Source organism: Staurois parvus, unplaced genomic scaffold (assembly GCF_062004578.1).
Source record: "Staurois parvus isolate SC_StPar_1 unplaced genomic scaffold, SC_StPar_1.0 ptg000466l, whole genome shotgun sequence".
Lineage (NCBI taxonomy): Eukaryota > Metazoa > Chordata > Amphibia > Anura > Ranidae > Staurois > Staurois parvus.
This window is the reverse complement of record NW_028318262.1, coordinates 1,165,140-1,192,116: the sequence shown is the minus strand read 5'-3', so window position 1 is coordinate 1,192,116 and position 26,977 is coordinate 1,165,140. Positions and strand designations below refer to the sequence as shown.

Sequence of the window (26,977 nt, the reverse complement as noted above, 5' to 3'; positions counted from 1 at the left end):
TTACAAAATGAATTGCTCAAATCGCACTGCACTCGCTGGGGAAGCACATGCGATTCGGACAGGAATCGCACCGCATTCCTGTTCAAATCACATTTGATTCTTTGCAGTGGGATTTGAGCCCATTAATTTGGTATGGGCTCTAATTGCACCACAAAAGGTATTGGTAATCGGTATCGGAGCATTTGCACGTTCAAATGCTTAGTATTGGCATGGATACCGGGAACCCTAGTAGTACGGTACCATTTTCATGTATAATCAGGTGATCCAACCATACATGCCTATAGAAAACCCTGTTTGACTTGGTGTACCCCTGTAGTATTCCTCTCCTCTGCTCCTTCCATCACTTGGCTAACATGTTCAAAGACCAACTCCAGACAACAAATTAGTCAACCAGTGAACTGCTAATTCTGTATGGGAGACACTGCAACTGGGCCAACTTTGTAAACTTTGTCTCCTTCACATACCTTTAATTTAATTTTATAGAATGTAGTCAGATTTATTAGAATTTTCACCATGGCTTTTGGAAAAATTGCATTCTCCTAAACTGTAGGATTGTCCTCTCAGAAGAATACATAAGGGACTATTTATGAGAAGAAAAATTGCTAAGTGCATTAAAAAAAAACACAAATACTCAAAATGTTCAACTTGTGTGAAATGTCAGTTACTATAGGTTGCCTTTCTCAGGACAAATGTAACATCTGCTAACATTTGCTGTTATGAGAAAAAGAAAAAAAAGCATTAATGACATTTGACCAAAATAAAAAATACCCTAACACTATAGTCTGTAAACATTCGATCAGAAAAGTAAAAATAGGATGACCTCTGCTACAATGTTGTAGAGACTAATGCAGGCCATAGATGTGTTTAAAATCTGCCGATTTTTCGTTCGATAAACGAAATATCAGTCGGTCTAAAAAGCCTACCTGACCACCAATTATTACGAAAATCGGCCAATTAGGTCATGAAATTTGTAACCTAGAACGGGAAATGATGTCATTTTGTGACCTTTGTGATCCTCCTCCTCTCCGGAACCTGACGAATGGAGACATCAGCATCGTGTCATATGAACGAGTTATCGTTGTTTCTTGGAAAAAAAATGCCACGAAAAATCTCAAAACAAAAACTGTCCATTATAATGGTTGGCCTGTTAGCAGTGGAGGAGAAAAACAAAAGTAAGAAAGCAAGGAAGAGCAGAGTATGGTCCAAAGACTGGCTTCTTCAACGTGCCATGTTTTCACACATGAACCTGCTTTCCAATTTAAAAGAACACAATCCTGATGACTTAAAAAACTATTTGCGAATGTCACAGCAGTCTTTTGAGCTCCTGCTATCCATGGTTGGACCCCACATTAAGAAAAAAGACTCTTGCATGCGCAAATCCATCAGCGCAGAGGAGAGACTCATTGCAACCTTACGTTACCTAGCAACAGGAAGATCCTATGAAGACCTCAAGTTTTCAACGGGTATATCCGCACAGTCCTTGGGTCGGATAATCCCAGAAACGTGTGCAGCAATATCCAGCGTGCTGAAAGCTGACTATTTGAAGGTAGTTATTTTATATATCTATATATGACTGAAAGATTATATTGTTTTGTTATATTGTTTTGTTTTTATAAATCTAACAGTTCTCTCCCCTTTCTGCTCCTGCACACTGGTTTGTATGGCTCTGCTTATCTTACTCATATAAAGCAATGTGCATACAGTGCAAATCACTGACAGCATGTAATGTGAAACAGTACACAGTTAACCATTTCATCACCCCAAATGTTAACCTCGGGCACGGCCCATGAGAGATCTGAGTACCGGCCCTGTTGCCAGTACCATGTGACCTGCTGTGACCAGTCACAGCAGGTCAAATGACAGTTGTATACAATGGATGGCTTCATTCATGCCATCCATTGTATACTAGTGTGCCTAGCTGTCAATGGTCACAGCGATCACAAGCACAGGCCAGCTGTGTCATGTGATTAGCCATGTCCAAATCACTAAGTAAAAAAAAAAAAAACATGAATGAATCAATGTTATTCATGTGAATGCTTGTTATTAGCAAAGTAATTCTTTGCAAATAGTTAAAAAAAAATTATGATCACTTCACCAAAGTAATACAATGTTACCATGGTAACATTGTACTACTTTGGTCATAGTGAAATATGAAAAAATGTAAAACAAAAGCAAAAAAATTTAATAAAAAATTCTTCTTACTTCCCCCATCCCCCCACACAATAAAGAGAAAAACCACAATGAGAAAAATTTTTGAAAAAATAAGACTCCAGTCTTATATTATATAACTTTTAACAAGTTTATTGAACTGAAAACATAAAAAAAATCCATTTTAATATTTTGAATGAGAACACATGTATTTTGCGATAACTATTTTGCAGGTTGGTGTATTGCACATCCCAATTACTGTGGGATTGTTCTGGCCACTGTTGATTAAGTGGGGAGCCAGGCAAATGTTGAGGCTCTCTGGCTGGTGTGTTTGGAGGCATATTTAGTGGCATGTATTGTGGTTGTGCTGTGCCCTGTGGAGGTGGATATCTACTGAATCCTACAATTCTTGTGTCATAGGTACCCTGTCCCCTTTGGCCAATAGTCAACAGCTGATACATGAGTGGGTCTATTATTTCCCGTTGCTGCAGGCTCATATTTCGCAGCTTGTGGGCGATATGTTTAGTAAACGCATCACATTCGTCCTCTTTTTCTGCCAGGGCAGCAGATGCTTGGCGTAAAAATAATGTAGTTTCAGAATCTGTGTTTCTTTTTTTTTGCCTTTGTTCGCGTGCACTGTTGTAGTTTTCTCTGCCTCACTTTCCTATAACAAACAGAAATGTAGAAAATGTGTTAAATGTTACAAAAACAGACGATAAAAACCTTTTTATCTGTTACAGTTTCCAATGTGCCCTCAAGACTGGCTGCAGATTTCCAAAGACTTCCAAGACCTGTGGAACTTTCCTAACTGTGGTGGTGCCATAGATGGCAAACATGTGCGCATCACACCGCCGGCTCACTCCGGGTCCTACTACTTTAATTATAAAGGCTTCTTTAGTATCATACTATTGGCCATTGTGAACGCGAAATATGAGTTTATGTATCTGAATATCGGAAAAAATGGCTGTAATTCCAATGGAGGTGTGATGGAGAATACGGAATTCCACAGAAGAATGAAGGGTGGACTTCTACATCTTCCAACATCCGAGCATACAGTTGAAGGACTTTTGTTTTTGTAGCTGATGATGCTTTTCCTTTGAGTGAAAATATTTTAAAGCCATTTCCATGGCAAAATATGAATCACAATCAAAAAGTGTTCAATTAAAGGCTCGACGCGTGGTGGAAAATGCCTTTGGCTTCCTGGCAAGTCGCTTCCAGATTTTCCTAATTCCCATCAATGTGAGCGTTGACACAATTGATGTGACTGTGGAGAGCTGCTGCCTAATCCACAATTTTCTCAGGTCGACCAACACAGCTTATATATCACCAGTATCAGTGGACAGAGAAGATCCGTTAAGTGGTAAAGTTCTGCCAGGAGAATGGAGGAGCGATAATGGAAGCCTTGAAAATTTGGCTCCTGTGCGTCCAGTTTTGTCAACCATGACAGCGCGTGAAAATCGTGTTAATTATATGCAATATTTTGTGGGCAATGGTGCAGTATCTTGGCAGGATAATGTTGTCTAAAGTATATATTAAAGTTTGTGTAATGTATATATTATAGTTGACTTTAGCTTTGCAAAAAAAGTGCATGTGTGCATATAAATAATAAATATATTTGAGAAATTTGTGTTCATTGATTTAATTGTACATTTTGAGGTTACATATGATCATATATTGTAAAGATAAATGTTTGACTTCAATTGCCTGTGTCTCTGGTACCTCAAATTCAGGCAGAGGTGAAAAGGATAATTCATCAGAGGGACCAGGCAGCAAAGTGCATTGAGACTCTCTTGGCACATCTGAGTCAGTCAGGAACATGAGGCTATGAAAATACCACAGCCGTGGCACATACACCTCATCTGTGCCAGCACCGGATTTTTTAGTTTTCAATTTTATTTAATTCTTTTTTGAACACTGTACGCAGATTTTCAATCTTGTTTTTGACATAGTTTTCATCTGCATGTACGCACACGGTTTTGCATAATTCAATGAGTTTTTTCATCGCCTCATCGCGCAGCAAACGATTTGAATAATCTTTTGATTTAACTTTCCACATACATGGCATCTCCCTTTACATTTCGATAAACTGTGGCAAAAACGCAACAGATGTAAATTTCTGTGCCATAGCTGAAAAAAAAACCAAACATTTTTACAATGAGATCCAAATATATATTATAAGAAATAATGATAATAATACAATATGTCATAAAATATGCAGCGCTCATAAAACAGGTCTTATGATCCACAGAGACCTAATAGCATACAATTTCTCTAAATTAAGTATACCATTAAATATAACGCATATATAACTCGTGACTTCTGTGGTGCATCCAAGGTTGGAGAACCGGAAAAAAGTTTGTGACTCTTGTTTTGAACAAGCTGAAAGAAGTTTGCACTAACCAGATATCTCAGCACATGGAGCATGGAGTAATTAAGACCTACTCCTGGTACTCTGAAAGGAAGCCACTGGAAGGGATGATGTCATCTGATCTCTCGCCACTAGATGTCATGTTCCCAGGACAGCAGGACGATGATTCCAGAAATGTACATCAGCCAATATAGAGATGAATCCAGCAAGCCAGCCAGCAACACACAGGAGACCAAGAGGAACCAGGCACCTTCAAAAAGCCCGGGCTCCCTCCAAAAAAGAGCCACAGGCCAGAAGCTTTGATAGTGTAGTATTGCATTTATTAAGTAGTAATTCAGAATGATAAGAAAAACCACACTTACAAATAAAGGTCACAGGAACAAGGGGCAGCTAAAAGATATGTCCAGACAGTGGGGGGGCACCCCTCTGACGCGTTTCGTGTCACACACACGTTTTCAAAGTTTTGTGTGTGTGACACGAAACGCGTCAGGGGGGTGCCCCCCCACTGTCTGGGCATATCTTTTAGCTGCCCCTTGTTCCTGTGACCTTTATTTGTAAGTGTGGTTTTTCTTATCATTCTGAATTACTACTTAATAAATGCAATACTACACTATCAAAGCTTCTGGCCTGTGGCTCTCTTTTTTGGAGGGAGCCCGGGCTTTTTGAAGGTGCCTGGTTCCTCTTGGTCTCCTGTGTGTTGCTGGCTGGCTTGCTGGATTCATCTCTATATTGGCTGATGTACATTTCTGGAATCATCGTCCTGCTGTCCTGGGAACATGACATCTAGTGGCGAGAGATCAGATGACATCATCCCTTCCAGTGGCTTCCTTTCAGAGTACCAGGAGTAGGTCTTAATTACTCCATGCTCCATGTGCTGAGATATCTGGTTAGTGCAAACTTCTTTCAGCTTGTTCAACACAAGAGTCACAAACTTTTTTCCGGTTCGCCAACCTTGGATGCACCACAGAAGTCACGAGTTATATATGCGTTATATTTAATGGTATACTTAATTTAGAGCAATTGTATGCTATTAGGTCTCTGTGGATCATAAGACCTGTTTTATGAGCGCTGCATATTTTATGACATATTATCCGAAGTTTTTTGAGGTTTACTTTCTATGCTAGCAGCTTAACTAATTATCTTTATAATCCATACACTCATTTATTTGATTAATTACTAGACACCTAGCGCTGTTGTACTCCAATTTTTTAATAATACAATATGCTTATGCTGGCACAATGGGTTACATTTTACACAGCACCCAGCACATGACACAGGAAAGCCTTGCAACATGTTGCATAACTAGAAACATTTATCAAATTCTGAAAGGTACCTACTGGTAAAGAGGAATTGATGTTGTCGTTTTGTCTCCGAAAAATCGTTTTTCTTAACAATTATCCGCAAATTTTTGCTCCGACCAGCAGTCTCCCTCATAACAAAACTATCGTTCTGGCCAACGAAATGACGTACTTTTTTGGCGCTCTTTCACACTATAAAGACCTCCCCTCCCTCTCTTAGTGGGAACAGGATGGAGGAGCAAAAAAAAATTAAACACAGCTAGTGAGCAAGAAGGATCGCAGCAGCAGCAGCAGCTTCTTAAAAGTGGAAGAGATAAAAAAAGAAAGGCAACCAACATGTCTTTGGAGGAGATGGTTAGAATCCTGCTCAGGAAGGATTATGACTGCAAGCTGCAAGTTTACAACAACATCAATCAAAGGAAGGATGCAATAATGGGCAAAATCCTTAAAGTCTTTTGGAAGAAATTTGGGGTAAAACGCACAAAGGACCAACTGAGAAAAAGATGCTCTGATCTGAAGTTAAGGGAGGCTGATCAGTTCAAGAGAATAAGAAAAATTCTCAGAAAAAGTGAGTATTTTCTTCAATGTAAAAATATATATATATATATTTTTATGTTGTATAATGTTTTCCATATGCTTATGCTGCAAGTGCTATGCCTCTTCATTAATGTAATGTGCTGATTTTAATGTGACATATTTAATTATGATAATTAATGTTAAAGTGAGCAGTCAATAGAACTTCAGTGCTGTATTGATTAATTTAAAATTAATTCACACAGGAGAATGCAAGAGTAATGATGAAGATGAAGATAAAGATAAAGCTGATAAAGATGAATCTGCCTGTGAGAAATTGGGAAAAAATGCTATGGATGACCCTGTGGAAGTTTCTGAGGAAGTAATACTGAACATCATGCCTGTTGAAGAGAATACAGTCAATAGCCCAAGTTATGGTAAGTATTCATGTATATACATTCATCTATACATGCATTCATCTGTGTGAAAACATACATTTTAATAATTCTCATTTGTATTAACAGGAAATCCAGAGTCAACAGCACTAAACAGTTATACCGCCCAAAAACTTACTGCAGAATTGATGGCTTGTAACATACAGATTGAGGACATGAGAGAAACTTTGAATGCCATGCAATGCAGGATCAATACAGTTTTGGATACACTCTGCAAACTGATATGATTCACGTATTGTATTTGCCTGACCATTGTTTTAAAAATGTTCCACTGTTGAATGTCACACACTGATTCAAGTCATGTCAGCAATTATGTTTTGTCAAAGGACGTTTTGCACATTGTAACCTTTTCTCTGATTGTTTTTAGAACTGCTTTCATTCATGTCAGCACTGGGGTTATGTTTATTGATGTTTTGAGCATTGCATATACTTTTACCTGATATTTTAACAAACTGATTACAGTCCTGTTTGCACATAGGTTTTCGTAAAGGATATCCTATACATACATTATCCTTTTCTCAGACTAATTTTTTAACTTAAAATAGAGTGCAGCGCTAAACATTTATAGAAAATGACATATATTCAACCAATTCGATCAATATAGAAAGTCCTCCTCAAATAGATGGAAGAGAATGGGTGCTCAGGTGATCAGGTGACTTGATCCTGGTATCCGTGCATGTAAATGATAAAGCAATGCGCACTCACCAGACCCGCATAAATTATGCGCCTTTGTGTTTAGATGTTCCAGATGTCATCCGGTAATTGGGTGGTCCTCCCTCAACTGTGTATGAGGCTGATGATCCTCTCCACTTAGGGGTCCCCCTGATGTTAGGAGATCTGGTCTGGGTCCCTCCGGTGTATCCAGGAGTAGATCTGCAAATTAGAGTGCTCCCCCAGGGGGTAACAAAGATACTCCCATAGTGTAGTATTTTGTATTAAAATAAGGTTTTATTGAGGTTAGGCATAAAACGTTGCAGACAGTTATTGGTGCACAACTAACCGTCTGGAATGCTAAGATGGCCGCCAGAGCTCCGCGTTGCTCTGACGGCGTGACTTCACGGCGTGTTATGGCTCCTCCTTACGCGTGTCGTGCTCCAGCACATCTTCAGAGGGGGGTTGCCAAACACGCCATACCGTTCGTCACTCATATTTAAGCGGAAGTGCGCACATGCGCAATAGGGTGTAGCCTGACGGGGCATGCAGAACGAACTGCGCATGCGCGAATAGACGCGCGCCATTTTCCCTTGGTCTCCCCGGGTGAATAGGCAGTACAGGCAAACCGTCTGTATATTCAATACTGTAATATGCTAAAATTACACAGGGCGAAGAATGTAACGCCCTAGAGCAGAGAATGGATAAAAGTATTCTATATTTACATTATGGAAATGACCATACCCCAGCAGAAATACTGGATTAGTATGAATAATAGCTTAATAATAAGCAACTAAAAAGGAGTTTTGGGGATAATCTGTGTTAAATAGCTAGAATTACTGCGCATGTGCTGATCAGAAAAGACATAATAAAATAAAAAAACAATGATATTATCGAAAAGGAACCAAATTTGGTAAACAATAATAATATGTACCAGCCAACTCCAAGTCGGCTTAATATTACAAGTAGAAGTGGTGTAACATCGTATGGCCCACATGGGTACACAAATATTAATAAATCTTTACATACAGATGTGAGATAAAAGCAAAAAGACAAAAAGGAGTATCCACTTTCTAAATATTCCTAGGACCATAGATGAGAGTAAAAAATGTATAAAAACCTTAACTGTGTTAAAAATAAGTACACATAATATATATATATGTATGGAAACACACACACATATATATAAAAATGACATAACCATAAAATGGTAAAAATGGTATAGAAAGAAAGAACTGTAAATTGAGATAGTTCGTCATAGAGAACAACAGAGGACAGGTGATAAGAGTAAAAAAAAAAAAAAAAAAAAGTATGTAAATAGTATATTGACCCAATTAACTGTTTTCAATAAAACAGTTAATGTCAACCTCTATATTGAGTCCCTTAGGTTGTAAAGAATGGAGCTCATATATCCATTTCATTTCTAGTTGTGACACAGCTCTTTTTTTGTGCATACCTCTCCAATGGGGTTTGATTAAGTCTATTCCTGTAAATTTAAGTGAGGTGGGGTCTTTATTGTGAAACCTCCTAAAATGATTCGAAACCGAATGTTCTCTGTATCCACGTTTTATATTATTAACATGTTCCCGTAACCTATCCCTTAGTCTCCTGGTGGTACGTCCAATGTACTGCAATTTGCACGGACATTCGAGCAAATAAACAACAAATTTACTATTACAAGTAATGAATTTGTTAATGTTCTAGGAGTTACCCGTTATGTGTGACATAAAGGTGGTTTGTTTATGTTTTCTAGTGTTATCACATCTACAAGCTATACATTTATTACATGGATGGTAGCCATTTAAATCGTTAAACAAGGAGATCTCTTTGGGAGGGTCTATTACGTTAGGTGCAAGATAGTGGCGTAGGTTAGTCGCCCTCCGAAAAACAATCTCTGGTTTATCTGGTAATATATTAGCGAGTACTGGGTCGGCTTTTAGAATCTTCCAATTCTTATAAATGATATGGTTAATTTCTTTATATTGTCTCGAAAATGTCGTGACAAACGGACATACGTGGCTTTTCTTGGGCCTCTGTTTGTCAATCAGGAGGTCATTCCTATTTAGGTGAGCTACAGAGCCAATAGTGTTCTCTAGAATTTTTTCTTCATACCCTTTTTCTAAAAATCTACTTTTTAATATTTCGGATTGTTCTTGGAATGTTTCTAGATCAGTACAATTCCTACGTAACCGAATGAACTGCCCTTTGGGAATGTTAGCCAACCATCTGGGGTGATGGCAACTGTTCTTGGGTATGTAACCATTACGGTCTGTCTTTTTAAAAAACGTTTTAGTCACTATTCCACCTTGGTAATTGATCAATGTTAGGTCCAGAAAACTTATTTCCTTTGTACTATAGCTATAGGACAACTCAATATTGAGGTCATTGTGGTTAAGGGTGGTGAAAAAATTGATCAAAGATTGTTCTTCCCCATTCCAAAGGAGGAAGACGTCATCAATGTAGCGTCTATAGAAAGCGAGTTCAGGCCATTCCCTGGAAAAAATTAGCATCTCCTCCCAATGTGCCATGAACAGATTAGCGAGGCTGGGGGCAAATTTTGCCCCCATCGCTACGCCCTTAGTCTGAAGGTAATATTTCTGGTTGAACCAGAAATAATTGTTATGAATGGCGAAATTAAGTAGAGTCAAAATAAAATCTATATGTAGAGAAGATAAAGTACTGTATGTGCGAAGATAGTATTCTGCGGCTTCCAGCCCATCCTTATGTGCTATATTACTGTACAGAGAGGACACATCAGCCATCACCAAAAACGTTTGGGGAGTAATGGACAGATCTTTGATATCATTAAGCATCTGTTTGGTATCTCTTAAGAAAGCTGGCGTCTGGGATACCAACGGTTCAAGGAAGAAATCAATGTATTGTCCAATCCTTGAACATAGTGAGCCTATGCCACTCACAATTGGCCTCCCAGGGGGGTTAATAGGGTCCTTGTGAATTTTCGGAAGGATATATAAAACCGGAAGCTTAGGGGCTGTGGGACATAAGAAATCCCTTTCTTTCCTATTGATAATTTCTTTAGTAAAACCATCTTTGATGATGTTCTTTAAAACTCGTTTAAAAGAAAAAACAGGGTTTTTTGGTAAAACAGTATACGTTGTCACATCTTCCAAGATATTATAGACCTCTTTAATGTAGTCAGACTTGTCAAGTATGACTACTCCACCACCCTTATCGGCAGGTCTGATTACCAGATCTTTGTGTTCCAAAAGGGTTCTCATGGCATTTGTCATTTGTGTCCGTGGGGCAGGTTTAATGGTCATTTTGTCAAGATCTCTCAAAGTTAAGTCTTTGAATAATTGCACATAGGATTGTGCCTGAGGTGGGGGACCTACTCAAATTTCTCATTACCCGCAAGAAAAAGAAATTGATACACCTTGACTCTGAGATTAACCTGATACGGGAAAATCTCAGTCCACACAAAGGTAATGAGGAATATAAGGCTGAATCAGAAAAATTAAGACTATACCTAGAAGGGATTGAAAAAGAACAACGTAATAAAAAAAGAAAGAAATATAACAGGGATGCAAGAGATTACCAAGATCAGCTGGTCTTTAAATGGCAACTGAAAGACGAGGTAATAGAAACTCCTGTACAGAGTACTCTCTACCCCACACCAAAACCTAAGAAATCTAAAAAATTCAAGCCTTATATTCCCCCTTCTAATGCTAATATCCACAATAAGAATAAATATCCAGATAAACCTACCTACAATGTCCTCATTCAAAACAGATTTGAACCCCTTTCTGATCCAAACATAGGGGCAAGGGACTTATACTGGCACCCCAATAATGGGCCCCAATACATAGAGTCGCCCAGATCACACTATCAACCGAATGGTTATTACAACCAACCAAACAACTCACATTATGGTGGATACCAGCATCCTTCTAACAACTTTAATAATTATTATAAACCTTACAATCAACATATCCCGTATCAGGTTAATCTCAGAGTCAAGGTGTATCAATTTCTTTTTCTTGCGGGTAATGAGAAATTTGAGTAGGTCCCCCACCTCAGGCACAATCCTATGTGCAATTATTCAAAGACTTAACTTTGAGAGATCTTGACAAAATGACCATTAAACCTGCCCCACGGACACAAATGACAAATGCCATGAGAACCCTTTTGGAACACAAAGATCTGGTAATCAGACCTGCCGATAAGGGTGGTGGAGTAGTCATACTTGACAAGTCTGACTACATTAAAGAGGTCTATAATATCTTGGAAGATGTGACAACGTATACTGTTTTACCAAAAAACCCTGTTTTTTCTTTTAAACGAGTTTTAAAGAACATCATCAAAGATGGTTTTACTAAAGAAATTATCAATAGGAAAGAAAGGGATTTCTTATGTCCCACAGCCCCTAAGCTTCCGGTTTTATATATCCTTCCGAAAATTCACAAGGACCCTATTAACCCCCCTGGGAGGCCAATTGTGAGTGGCATAGGCTCACTATGTTCAAGGATTGGACAATACATTGATTTCTTCCTTGAACCGTTGGTATCCCAGACGCCAGCTTTCTTAAGAGATACCAAACAGATGCTTAATGATATCAAAGATCTGTCCATTACTCCCCAAACGTTTTTGGTGACGGCTGATGTGTCCTCTCTGTACAGTAATATAGCACATAAGGATGGGCTGGAAGCCGCAGAATACTATCTTCGCACATACAGTACTTTATCTTCTCTACATATAGATTTTATTTTGACTCTACTTAATTTTGCCATTCATAACAATTATTTCTGGTTCAACCAGAAATATTACCTTCAGACTAAGGGCGTAGCGATGGGGGCAAAATTTGCCCCCAGCCTCGCTAATCTGTTCATGGCACATTGGGAGGAGATGCTAATTTTTTCCAGGGAATGGCCTGAACTCGCTTTCTATAGACGCTACATTGATGACGTCTTCCTCCTTTGGAATGGGGAAGAACAATCTTTGATCAATTTTTTCACCACCCTTAACCACAATGACCTCAATATTGAGTTGTCCTATAGCTATAGTACAAAGGAAATAAGTTTTCTGGACCTAACATTGATCAATTACCAAGGTGGAATAGTGACTAAAACGTTTTTTAAAAAGACAGACCGTAATGGTTACATACCCAAGAACAGTTGCCATCACCCCAGGTGGTTGGCTAACATTCCCAAAGGGCAGTTCATTCGGTTACGTAGGAATTGTACTGATCTAGAAACATTCCAAGAACAATCCGAAATATTAAAAAGTAGATTTTTAGAAAAAGGGTATGAAGAAAAAATTCTAGAGAACACTATTGGCTCTGTAGCTCACCTAAATAGGAATGACCTCCTGATTGACAAACAGAGGCCCAAGAAAAGCCACGTATGTCCGTTTGTCACGACATTTTCGAGACAATATAAAGAAATTAACCATATCATTTATAAGAATTGGAAGATTCTAAAAGCCGACCCAGTACTCGCTAATATATTACCAGATAAACCAGAGATTGTTTTTCGGAGGGCGACTAACCTACGCCACTATCTTGCACCTAACGTAATAGACCCTCCCAAAGAGATCTCCTTGTTTAACGATTTAAATGGCTACCATCCATGTAATAAATGTATAGCTTGTAGATGTGATAACACTAGAAAACATAAACAAACCACCTTTATGTCACACATAACGGGTAACTCCTAGAACATTAACAAATTCATTACTTGTAATAGTAAATTTGTTGTTTATTTGCTCGAATGTCCGTGCAAATTGCAGTACATTGGACGTACCACCAGGAGACTAAGGGATAGGTTACGGGAACATGTTAATAATATAAAACGTGGATACAGAGAACATTCGGTTTCGAATCATTTTAGGAGGTTTCACAATAAAGACCCCACCTCACTTAAATTTACAGGAATAGACTTAATCAAACCCCATTGGAGAGGTATGCACAAAAAAAGAGCTGTGTCACAACTAGAAATGAAATGGATATATGAGCTCCATTCTTTACAACCTAAGGGACTCAATATAGAGGTTGACATTAACTGTTTTATTGAAAACAGTTAATTGGGTCAATATACTATTTACATACTTTTTTTTTTTTTTTTTTTTACTCTTATCACCTGTCCTCTGTTGTTCTCTATGACGAACTATCTCAATTTACAGTTCTTTCTTTCTATACCATTTTTACCATTTTATGGTTATGTCATTTTTATATATATGTGTGTGTGTTTCCATACATATATATATATTATGTGTACTTATTTTTAACACAGTTAAGGTTTTTATACATTTTTTACTCTCATCTATGGTCCTAGGAATATTTAGAAAGTGGATACTCCTTTTTGTCTTTTTGCTTTTATCTCACATCTGTATGTAAAGATTTATTAATATTTGTGTACCCATGTGGGCCATACGATGTTACACCACTTCTACTTGTAATATTAAGCCGACTTGGAGTTGGCTGGTACATATTATTATTGTTTACCAAATTTGGTTCCTTTTCGATAATATCATTGTTTTTTATTTTATTATGTCTTTTCTGATCAGCACATGCGCAGTAATTCTAGCTATTTAACACAGATTATCCCCAAAACTCCTTTTTAGTTGCTTATTATTAAGCTATTATTCATACTAATCCAGTATTTCTGCTGGGGTATGGTCATTTCCATAATGTAAATATAGAATACTTTTATCCATTCTCTGCTCTAGGGCGTTACATTCTTCGCCCTGTGTAATTTTAGCATATTACAGTATTGAATATACAGACGGTTTGCCTGTACTGCCTATTCACCCGGGGAGACCAAGGGAAAATGGCGCGCGTCTATTCGCGCATGCGCAGTTCGTTCTGCATGCCCCGTCAGGCTACACCCTATTGCGCATGTGCGCACTTCCGCTTAAATATGAGTGACGAACGGTATGGCGTGTTTGGCAACCCCCCTCTGAAGATGTGCTGGAGCACGACACGCGTAAGGAGGAGCCATAACACGCCGTGAAGTCACGCCGTCAGAGCAACGCGGAGCTCTGGCGGCCATCTTAGCATTCCAGACGGTTAGTTGTGCACCAATAACTGTCTGCAACGTTTTATGCCTAACCTCAATAAAACCTTATTTTAATACAAAATACTACACTATGGGAGTATCTTTGTTACCCCCTGGGGGAGCACTCTAATTTGCAGATCTACTCCTGGATACACCGGAGGGACCAGACCAGATCTCCTAACATCCAACATCAGGGGGACCCCTAAGTGGAGAGGATCATCAGCCTCATACACAGTTGAGGGAGGACCACCCAAGTACCGGATGACATCTGGAACATCTAAACACAAAGGCGCATAATTTATGCGGGTCTGGTGAGTGCGCATTGCTTTATCATTTACATGCACGGATACCAGGATCAAGTCACCTGATCACCTGAGCACCCATTCTCTCCCATCTATTTGAGGAGGACTTTCTATATTGATCGAATTGGTTGAATATATGTCATTTTCTATAAACGTTTAGCGCTGCACTCTATTTTATGTTTATTATGGCTTTCTAGGGGTTATTGGTACCTCATTTGTGCATAGCAGCTTTACAATATTTAGTACTAAGGCGCTTCTTCCCAGTCACTTTTATAATTTTTTAACTGCTTTCATTCATGTCAGCACTGGGGTTATGCTATGCTTATTGATGTTTTGTGTGCTTTGGATCAGGAGCTGTTCCAAGCCTTCACCACACTTTTTTCTTCCCATCATTCTGGTACAGATTAATCTTAGTTTCAGCCATCCAAAGAATGCTTTTCCAGAACTGGTCTGGCTTTTTTAGATATTTTTTTGGCAAAGTCTAATCTGGCTTTTCTATTCTTCAAGCTTATGAATGGTTTGCACTTTGTGGTGAACCCTCTGTATTTGCTCTCCTGAAGTCTTCTCTTGATTGTAGACTTTGACAATGATACGCCCACCTCCTGGAGAGTGTCCTTCACTTGTCTGGATGTTGAGAAAGGGTTTTTCTTTACCATAGAGAGGATCCTGCGATCATCCACCACTGTTGTCTTCCGTGGGCGTCCATGCCTTGTTATGTTGCTGAGCTCATCAGGGCGTTCTTCTTTCCTCAGAATGTAGCAAACTGTTGATTTGGCCACTGCTAATGTTGCTGCTATCTCTCTGATGGATTTGTTTAGTTTTTGAAGCCTTACGATGGCCTGTTTCACATGCATGGACAGCTCCTTTGAACGCATGATGAAGGTTCACAGCAATATATTTCAAATGCAAATACCACACTTAGAATAAACTCCAGACCTTTTACCTGCTCAAATTAAACATGAGAGTGCGTACTTTCAGCCCATATCCATTATATAACTATAGCTTGAATATGTTCTGGTAAATACTTGAAAAAAAATTATAAATTGTGCCTGTGACCAAATGTGTGTGTGTGTGTATGTGTGTATATATATATATATATATATATATATATAAATATATACACTGCGTTCCAAATTATTATGCAAATTCTATTTAAGTGTCACAAAGATTAAATATATTGTTTTTCAGTTTAACTCATGGATGGCATTGTCTGTCAGGGCTCTTTTGATCACTGAAAACAATCTCGGACACTTGTGATAATTAGATTGGCAGGTGAGCCCAATTTAAGGAAAAACTACTAAAGGAGGGTGTTCCACATTATTAAGCAGAGCACCATTTTCAAGCAATATGGGGAAGAAAAAGGATCTCTCTGCTGCTGAAAAGAGTGAAATAGTTCAATGCCTTGGACGAGGTATGAAAACATTAGATATTTCACGAAAACTTAAGCGTGATCATCGCACTATTAAGAGATTTGTGGCTGATTCAGAGCACAGATTGGTTTCTTGCATTTAAAGGCACATTGAGGAAGATTTCTGCCAGATCCATGCATTGGATCAAGAGAGCGGCTGCTAAAATACCATTACATAGCCGCAAACAGATATTTGAAGCTGCTGGTGCCTCTGGAGTCCCACGGACATCAAGGTGTAGAGTCCTCCAGAGTCTTGCAACTGTGCATAAACCTTCTATTTGGCCACCAATAACCAATGCTCACAAGCAGAAACGGCTGCATTGGGCAGAAAAATACATGAAGACTAATTTTCAAACATCCTGTTCACTGATAAGTGCCGTGCAACCCTGGATGGTCCAGATGGATAGAGTAGTGGGTTGGCTGGTGGACGGCCACCCTGTTCCAACTGCGACGTCAGCAAGGCGGTGGTGGAGTCATGTTTTGGGCCGGAATCATGGGAACAGAGCTGGTCTGCCCCTTTAGGGTCCCCGAAGGTGTAAAGATATGCTGCAAAGAATACCTCTGCATCAATGGCTGCTATGGGGATAAAAGGAGAGAAAGTCATGGTGTGGCCTCCATCCTCCCCTGACCTTAATCCTATTGAGAACCTTTGGAGCATCCTCAAGCAAAAGATCTATGAGGGTGGGAGGCAGTTTGCATCCAAACAGCAGCTCTGGGAGGCTATTCTGCCATTTCAAGCATTTCAAGCAGAAACTGTCCAAAAACTTACAAGTTCAATGGATGCAATACTTGTGAAGCTGCTATCAATAAGGGGTCCTATGTTAAAATGTAACATGACCTGTTAAAATGTTTAAAAAGTTAAAATGTTGTTAAAAGTTTGATTGAAATAGCTTTTCACTTCAGTAAATATGCTGCAAACACAACAACTGACAATTTTCAGTTCTTTACAACCCTATAAAGTGTTTTGAAACTTACTGTGCGTAATAATTTGGAACAGTGCATTGTAAGTAAAAAAAAAATACTGTTATCATTAGGAGGTTTGTTCAATACAATTTGAATTGTACTCTTAATAGTTGATAACATGAGAATTATGCTGACTGTTATTTACATAAATTATTTAGGTAAATGAGAAAAATATAATTTGCATAATAATTTGGAACAGGGTGTATATATATATATATATATATACACACACACACACACACACACAGACATATATAAATATATACAGTTGTGTTTAAAATAATAGCAGTCAGACATCACTAACCTGATCAATCACTGTTTTTGGTAGAAATGGTATTTCTACATGGCAAATAATTTACTAGCAGGTTTAGTAGAGTAATAGAAATCCAACAGACCCAACAATCATGACATGCATGCTGCTGATTCTGTGTAATTGAATCACTAATTGAAAGGGGCAGGTTCAAAATAATAGCAGTGTGGAGTTCTATTAGTGAGGTCATTCATTATTTGAAAAACAGGTGGCAATTATTGCCCTTATTTAAGGCAAGAAGGCAGCAAATGTTGTACATGCTGGTTACAGTGCATTTCTCTCTGAAATTCTGAGGAAAATGGGTTGTTCCAGATATCGTTCAGAAGAACAGCGTACCTTGATTAAAAAGTTGATTGGAGAGGGGAAAAGATATAAAGAAGTGCAGAAAATGATAGGCTGCTCAGCTAAAATGATCGCAAATGCTTTAAAATGGCAACCTAAACCTGAAAGACGTGGAAGAAAGCGAAAAACTACCATTCGAATGGATAGAATAGCCAAATTGGCAAGGACTCAGCCAACAATCAGCTCCAGGAAGATCAAAGAAGGTCTAAAGTTACCTGTGAGTACTGTTACAATTAGAAGACGCCTATGTGAAGCCAAGGTATCTTCAAGAAGCCCCCCGCAAAGTCCCACTGTTGGAAAAAAGACATGTGCTGAAGAAGTTACAATTTGCCAAAGAGCACATTGACTGGCCTAAAGAGAAATGGCGCAACATTTTGTGGACTGATGAAAGTAAGATTGTTCTTTTTGGGTCTAGTGGCCGGAGACAGTTTGTCAGACGACCCCCAAACACTGAATTCAAGCTACAGTACACTGTGAAGACAGTGAAGCATGGTTGCGCAAGCATCATGATATGGGGATGTTTCTCATACTACGGTGTTGGGCCTATATATCGCATACCAGGGATCATGGATCAGTTTGAATATATCAGAATACTTGAAGAGGTCATGCTGCCTTATGCTGAAGAGGAAATGCCCTTCAAATGGGTGTTCCAACAAGACAACGACCCCAAACACACCAGTAAACGTGCAACATTTTGGTTCCAGACCAACAAGATTGACGTTATGGAGTGGCCAGCCCAATCCCCGGATCTTAATCCAATAGAAAACTTGTGGGGTGACATCAAAAATGCAGTTTCTGAGGCAAAACCAAGAAATAGAGAAGAACTGTGGAATGTAGTCCAATCATCCTGGGCTGGAATACCTGTTCACAGGTGCGAGAAGTTGGTTGACTCCATGCAACACAGATGTACAGCAGTTCTCAGAAACAGTGCTTATACAACTAAATATTAAGTGACTCAAAGGAAAGCAAAATCTTCAAACATTTTTCAGTTTATATAGTGAATGTTTGAGTTTGTAAAGAAGAATACAAACACTGCTATTTTTTGAACAGTCTAATATTCACTTTTCTTCAATTTTTGTAGAGGAACAACACAAATTTGATATATTTTTCTTCATGTTTTGATTTGGAATAGAATGTGTAGTGTTCCCAATGCATTTGTGTGTATGGAAATAAAAGCTATTAGAAGGATTTTGAGTTTTATTCACTTTTTTCAACACACTGCTATTATTTTGAACACAACTTTATACACACACACACACATATATATATATATATATATACACACACACACACATACATATATATACACACATACAGTATCTCACATTTTTGTAAATATTTTATTCTCTTTTCATGTGACAACACTGAAGAAATTACACTTTGCTACAATGTAAAGTAGTGAATGTACAGCTTGTATAACATGTAAATTTGCTATCCCCTCAAAATAACTCAACACACAGTCAATGTCTAAACCACTGGCAACAAAAGTGAGTACACCCCTAAGTGAAAATGTCCAAATTGGGCCCAATTAGCCATTTTCCCTCCCCGATAACTATAGCTTGAATATGTTCTGGTAAATACCTGAAAAAAATTATGCCTGTGTCCAAATATATATGGACCTAACTGTGTGTATGTATATATATATATATATATATATATATATATATATATATATATACACACGCACATATACAGTGGGGATCGAAAGTTTGGGCACCCCAGCTAAAAATTTGTATTAATGTGCATAAAGAAGCCAAAGAAAGATGGAAAAATCTCCAAAAGGCATCAAATTACAGATTAGACATTCTTATAATATGTCAACAAAAGTTAGATTTTATTTCCATCATTTACACTTTCAAAATAACAGAAAACAAAAAAATGGCGTCTGCAAAAGTTTGGGCACCCTGCAGAAATTATAGCATGCACTGCCTCCTTTGCCAACCTGAGACGTGCCAGTGTCATGGATTGTTCTCAATCATCATCTGGGAAGACCAGGTGATGTCAATCCCAAAGGTTTTAAATGCCCAGACTCATCTGACCTTGCCCCAACAATCAGCACCATGGGTTCTTCTAAGCAGTTGTCTAGAAAACTGAAACTGAAAATAGTTGACGCTCACAAAGCTGGAGAAGGCTATAAGAAGATAGCAAAGCGTTTTCAGATGTCAATATCCTCTGTTCGGAATGTAATTAAGAAACGGCAGTCATCAGGAACAGTGGAAGTTAAAGCAAGATCTGGAAGACCAAGAAAAATATCAGACAGAACAGCTCGCAGGATTGTGAGAAAAACAATTCAAAACCCACGTTTGACTGCACGATCCCTCCAGAAAGATCTGGCAGACACTGGAGTTGTGGTACACTATTCCACTATAAAGAGATACTTGTACAAATATGGTCTTCATGGAAGAGTCATCAGAAGAAAACCTCTTCTACGTCCTCACCACAAAAATCATCGTTTGAACTTTGCAAATGAACATATAGACAAGCCTGATGCATTTTGGAAACAAGTTCTGTGGACCGATGAGGTTAAAATTGAACTTTTTGGCCGGAATGAGCAAAGGTACGTTTGGAGAAGAAGGGGCACAGAATTTAATGAAAAGAACCTCTGTCAAACTGTTAAGCATGGGGTTGGATCAATCATGCTTTGGGGTTGTGTTGCAGCCAGTGGCACAGGGAACATCTCACGAGTAGAAGGAAAAATGGATTCAATAAAATTTCAGCAAATTTTGGATGGTAACTTGATGCCATCTGTGAAAAAGCTGAAGTTAAAGAGAGGATGGCTTCTACAAATGGATAATGATCCTAAACTCACCTCGAAATCCATGGGGGATTACATCAAGAAGCGTAAACTGAATGTTTTGCCATGGCCTTCACAATCTCCTGACCTCAACATAATTGAAAATCAATGGATAGACCTTAAAAGAGCAGTACGTGACAGACAGCCCAGAAATCTCAAAGAACTGGAAGACTTTTGTAAGGAAGAATGGGCAAAGATACCTCAAACAAGAATTGAAAGACTCTTGGCTGGCTACAAAAAGCGTTTACAAGCTGTGATACTTGCCAAAGGGGGCAGTACAAGATATTAACTCTGCAGGGTGCCCAAACTTTTGCAGACGCCATTTTTTTGTTTTCTGTTATTTTGAAAGTGTAAATGATGGAAATAAAATCTAACTTTTGTTGACATATTATAAGAATGTCTAATCTGTAATTTGATGCCTTTTGGAGATTTTTCCATCTTTCCTTGGCTTCTTTATGCACATTAATACAAATTTTTAGCTGGGGTGCCCAAACTTTCGATCCCCACTGTATATATACACACATACAGTATCTCACATTTTTGTAAATATTTTATTCTATCTTTTCATGTGACAACACTGAAGAAATGACACTTTGCTACAATGTAAAGTAGTGAGTGTACAGCTTGTACAGTTGTGACCAAAATTATTCAACCCCCACTGAAATTGAGTGTTTTGGCCAGTTTGACATTGCTTTTGATCATTCAGTCATCTTGCTTACATTTACATTAAAGAGGCACTTGTAGGTCAGACAAATATAACATAACAGTTATAATGAAATAACCACAAATGTCTTTTCTGTGCTCACAGCATTATCAGTTTTATTCAACCCCCAAGTGACATTCAATCTTAGTACTTAGTACAGCATCCTTTTACAGTTATAACAGCTTTTAAACGTGAAGCATAGCTTGACACAAGTGTCTTGCAGCGATCTACGGGTATCTTCGCCCATTCTTCATGGGCAAAGGCCTCCAGTTCAGTCACATTCTTAGGCTTGCGCACTGCAACTGCTTTCTTTAAGTCCCACCAGAGGTTCTCAATCGGATTTAAGTCTGGTGACTGCGATGGCCACTCCAAAATGTTCCAGCCTTTCCTCTGCAACCATGCTCTAGTGGACTTGGAGGTATGCTTGGGATCATTGTCCTGTTGAAAGGTCCAACGTCTCCCAAGCCTCAGGTGTGTGACGGACTGCATCACGTTTCCATCCAATATCTCCTGGTACTGAAGAGAATTCATGGTACCTTGCACACGCTGAAGCTTCCCTGTACCTGCAGAAGCAAAACAGCCCCAAAGCATGATTGACCCTCCACCATGCTTCACAGTAGGCAAGGTGTTCTTTTCATCATAGGCCTTGTTCTTCCTCCTCCAAACATAGCGTTGATCCATGGGCCCAAACAGTTCTAATTTTGTTTCATCAGTCCACAGAACACTATCCCACAACTTTTGTGGTTTGTCCACATGGCTTTTGGCATACTGCAGTCGACTCTTCTTATTCTTTGGAGACAGCAAGGGGGTACGCCTGGGAGTTCTGGCACGGAGGCCTTCATTACGCAGTGTGCGTCTTATTGTCTGGGCTGAAACTTCTGTACCCACATCTGACAAATCTTTTCTCAGTTCCTCAGCAGTCACACGGGGACTTCTCTCCACTCTACGCTTCAGGTAGCGCACAGCAGTCGAAGTCAGCATCTTCTTTCTGCCACGACCAGGTAGCGTTTCAACAGTGCCCTTTGCCTTGAATTTGCGAATGATGCTTCCTAAGGTGTCTCTTGGTATGTTTAACATCTTTGCAATCTTCTTATAGCCATTGCCCTTCCTGTGAAGAGAAATCACCTCTTCTCTTGTCTTCCTGGACCATTCTCTTGCCTTCACCATGTTTGTAACCACACCAGTAAATGTCTAGAAGGAGCTGAGTATCACAGTCATTTTAAAGCTGCCTAATTGGTGCTTATTATGCTTGATTGCTGCTCGGTGACATCCACAGGTGTTTTCAATACCTGATGGAAAGCACCTGTATGAACCTCTGTTCTTCAGAGTGGTAGTCTTTAAGGGGTTGAATAATTGTGGCAATGAAGAAACCACATAAGAACCATTTACTACTGTATTACATAAACAATTGATGTCATTTTAGTTGCATTTGGGTAGTTACAACGTCCTTGTAGGATTTGATTCTGAATACAATTCCAAATGTACACTATAGTCCCTAAACCCCTTTACAGCATTGGGGGTTGAATAATTTTGGTCACAACTGTATAACAGTGTAAATTTGCTGTCCCCTCAAAATAACTCAACACACAGCCATTAATGTCTAAACTGCTGGCAACAAAAGTGAGTACACACCTAAGTGAAAATGTCCAAATTGGGCACAATTAGCCATTTTCCCTCCTCGATGTCATGTGACTCATTAGTGTTACAAGGTCTCAGGTGTGAATGGGGAGCAGGTGTGTTAAATTTGGTGTTATCGCTCTCACTCTCTCATACTGGTCACTGGAAGTTCAACATGACAACTCATGGCAAAGAACTCTCTGAGGATCTGAAATAAAGAATTGTTGCTCTACATAAAGATGGCCTAGGCTATAAGAAGATTGCCAAGACCCTGAAACTGAGCTGCAGCACAGTGACCAAGACCATACAGCGGTTTAACAGGACAGGTTCTACTCAGAACAGGCCTCGCCATGGTCGACCAAAGGAGTTGAGTGCACATGCTCATCGTCATATCCAGAGGTTGTCTTTGGGAAGTAGACGTATGAGTGCTGCCAGCATTCCTGCAAAGGTTGAAGGGGTGGGGGGGGGGGGGGGGGTCAGCCTGTCAGTGCTCAGACCATACGCTGCACACTGCATCCTTCTGTCATCCCAAAAGGAAGCCTCTTCTAAAGATGATGCACAAGAAAGCCAGAAAAAAGTATGCTGAAAACAAGCAGACTAAGGGCATGGATTACCAGAACCATGTCCTGTGGTCTGATGAGACCAAGATAAACTGAGTTGGTTCAGATGGTGTCAAGCGTATGTGGCAGTAACCAGGTGAGGAGTACAAAGTGTGTCTTGCCTACAGTCAAGTATGGTGGTGGTAGTGTCATGGTCTGGGGCTGCATGAGTGGCGCCGGGACTAGGGAGCTACAGTTCATTGAGGGAACCATGAATGCCAACATGTACTGTAATATACTGAAGCAGAGCATGATACCCTCCCTTCGGAGACTGGGCCGCAGGGCAGTACGTCAACATGATAACGACCCCAAACACACCTCCAAGACGACCACTGCCTTGCTAAAGAAGGTGATGGACTGGCCAAGCATGTCTCCAGACCTAAACCCCATTGAGCATCTGTGGTGCATCCTCAAACAGAAAGTGGAGGAGCGTACGGTCTCTAACATCCACCAGCTACGTGATGTCGTCATGGAGGGGTGAAAGAGGACTCCAGTGGCAACCTGTGAAGCTCTGGTGAACTCCCTGCCCAAGAGTAACCCTCTTGTTTACAGCAGTGCTGTAAAATAATGGTGGCCACACAAAATATTGACACTTTGGGCCCAATTTGGACATTGTCACTTAGGGGTGTACTCACTTTTGTTACCAGCAGTTTAGACATTAATGGCTGTGTGTTGAGTTATTTTGAGCAGACAGCAAATTTACACTGTTATACAAGCTGTACACTCACTACTTTACATTGTAGCAAAGTGTCATTTCTTGATTGTTGTCACGTGAAGATAGAATACAATATTTACAAAAATGTGAGGGGTGGACTCACTTCTGTGAGATACCGTACATACACATATATGTTGGTTCGAATCCCAACCACTGCACCACCTGCCTGAAGTTTGCATGTTCTCCCTGTGCCTGTGTGAGTTTCCTCCGGGTACTGTTTCCTCCCAGAGTCCAAAGACATGCTAGAAGGTGAATTGGCTCCTGTCTAAATTGGCCCTAGTATGTGTATGTATGAATGTGAGTTAGGGACCTTAGATTGTACACCCCTTGAGGGTTAGGGACTGATTTGAATGTACAATATATATGTAAAGCGCTGCGTACATTGACGGCGCTATATAAGTACCTGAAATAAATAAGCCATGCAAAGCAGTGTGATTACAGTGAAGCACACGGACAAAACACATTGTAAAAAAGCACAGTTAACCCTTTGATCTCCCCTCATGTTAACCCTTTGATCGCTGGATCGGGCGCGCAGCTCCCCCGTGTTAGTACAGCCAGAGCGACTTAATGGGTACGTCTCTTTGCCTGTAGCTGCAGCCCTGCCGCAGTACATTGCGGGCGGGAAGCGGTTAAAGTGTATGTAAATACAAAACCTTTTTTAGTATGTTTGGCATCATGTCTTGGGGTTGCTTCACACCATTCCGTACACTAGACTGCTGTCCACTGTGTAGGACCAGTGGGTTGTCGCAATGTTAAGAACTGTTTACATTTTTTTCATTTTTATTGAAATGTCATAAAATTACTTCCATGCACCACAACTCACCTCAATGCTACATAATGATGGGAACAGGAAAACAAATGTCCTGGACCTCAGCCTGCGTTGGTGTATGCAGATTAACACAGTTCAACTAGAGTGGTGTGAAGGAGCCTTTAATATATAAAGTTTTCTTAAGCAATTCTTTAATACTTTTTTCTGCTAATCTGTTGCAAAGTTACCTAGAGATCTGGCACTTTCTCTTGCAGGCCGACAAGGCTAAACCAATGTCAGTGCTGTCAGCTTGCCACCTATACTCCTTCAGTTAGCAGCTTGGCCACCTATCAGGTCAGATAAGGAGCCCAATGGCGAACTGAAGAAGTTTGCACAGCAGTCTGATAATGCTGCTGGTAATTGTGGGCAATGGCTTAAGCCTGGTAAACACCAGTTTTTTTTTTTTTTGTTTAAACCAGCGGGCTGAACGAAAAAAAAAAAAAAGAGAGAGGTCGCTGTACTAAATATATCGGGACAGCCACCTCATCAAAAAACACTGATCAGCGCTCACAGCCACTGGCTGCCAGCACTGATCGGCTGCTGGTCAGATGCTGGTTTTCCAGCATGTCCCTTCGACAAAAGCCAGTCATTGGTGCGGCTTCTGTTGGACAGACAGCTGCACGCACAGTCCAAATATTGAATATTCGGATCCTGTGTACTCAGCACTAGGCTGGCCATACATGGTTAATTTTCTTTTTTCAACCAGTGGGTTGAATGTAAGAAAATGAATTGATTCCCCCATCCACACATTTGAAGTGGATGAGGGAACTCCTCCCACAGAGCAAATGTATTCTGACATTGCTGTCGGAAAATCATTAATTGATCAGTGCCGCCAGCTATAGCTGGTGGCTCTGATGATGTTTTCTAACAGGTTGGTTGTACAGAAGTTGATTGACGGTTTTCTACACAGAGCTGCACCAGATTTTGCACTCTTCAGTTTTAGTAAATCAACCGTAATAATGTCCATGCACCCTTCAGCTTCATCCAACACTATGGTGTGACAGACATGACAGCAGGTCAACTTACTTTCATACTGGCCATGTTTGTACAGCAAGTCCAACAATAAATTGTATGATACGGGATCAGACAACGCCCCCCTGAAAGACTGAACAAGGAATAAAACAGAAAGGAATTATCAGTCAGGAAGTATAAAGCCCCATATACACCATCAGAATATCGTACACAAAAAAATGCCACTTTTAAAGCGATCGTACGGTAATGTGATCGTTAGTACACAGCAATCGTCTGAAAAAAAAACAGAAGGAACAAGCATAAAAATGTTACCGTACGATACCAGATCGTACAATTTTTGTTTAATCAGCAGAGTAGTCGTTCGACAATACAATACGAATACATTACATTCTTCGGACTTTTTATTCTGTCGTTAAAGAATTTTCGTAACTTTAGTAACCTCTTCACTTTTGATAACAGACTAGCATGCAGAAAAAAACAGGTGATCATTCGTCCAATATTCTAAACTTGTACACAGGGCACAAAATGTTAAATGACTGGAGGCGGATTATCACACAATACAGTTTCAGGGCAAACCTATACTTACCTAGGTGGATGCAGCATTGGTCCTCCGCCGGCTCTAAGTGTGAGAACTCAGTGATCACATGACCACTGCTGCTGTGAGCAGAGTGGTGACTGTCAGTTTGACACTTATAAAACACTTCATAACTGTAAATAGGGCGTTTGAGGAGGATTTTTATTGCTTGTAAAATGCCTAACAACCATACTAAAGCTCATTAATGCCTGGCTAACACTCATACCAACACTATAGTAGCATTTGTTAATTTAGTCAAGTGTGAACAAGCCAGTGAACAAGCCCTTAGGGCCAATTGTGCATAATCATGGCAACTGACTACACAAGACTCTAGAAAAACAGAATATATACAGTATGTGTGATCTCTTTTACCTTCTGAATAATCTATATTTCTGGCCACTTGAAATTTACACAGCTGTCCTAT

The 26,977-nt window shown here is 39.6% G+C and overlaps 1 protein-coding gene across 2 annotated transcripts in view; it reads right to left on the bottom strand.

Annotated features, from left to right (window-relative positions):
- The window catches only part of PTCD2 (pentatricopeptide repeat domain 2), a 120,719-nt gene that overhangs the window by 39,644 nt on the left and 54,098 nt on the right, over window positions 1–26,977 (bottom strand). For both annotated transcript variants that reach the window (XM_089689018.1, XM_089689017.1), the window contains exon 5: window positions 26,034–26,112. In XM_089689018.1, coding sequence (XP_089545144.1) covers window positions 26,034–26,112 — 79 coding nt within the window. The remainder of the gene's footprint in view (window positions 1–26,033; window positions 26,113–26,977) is intronic.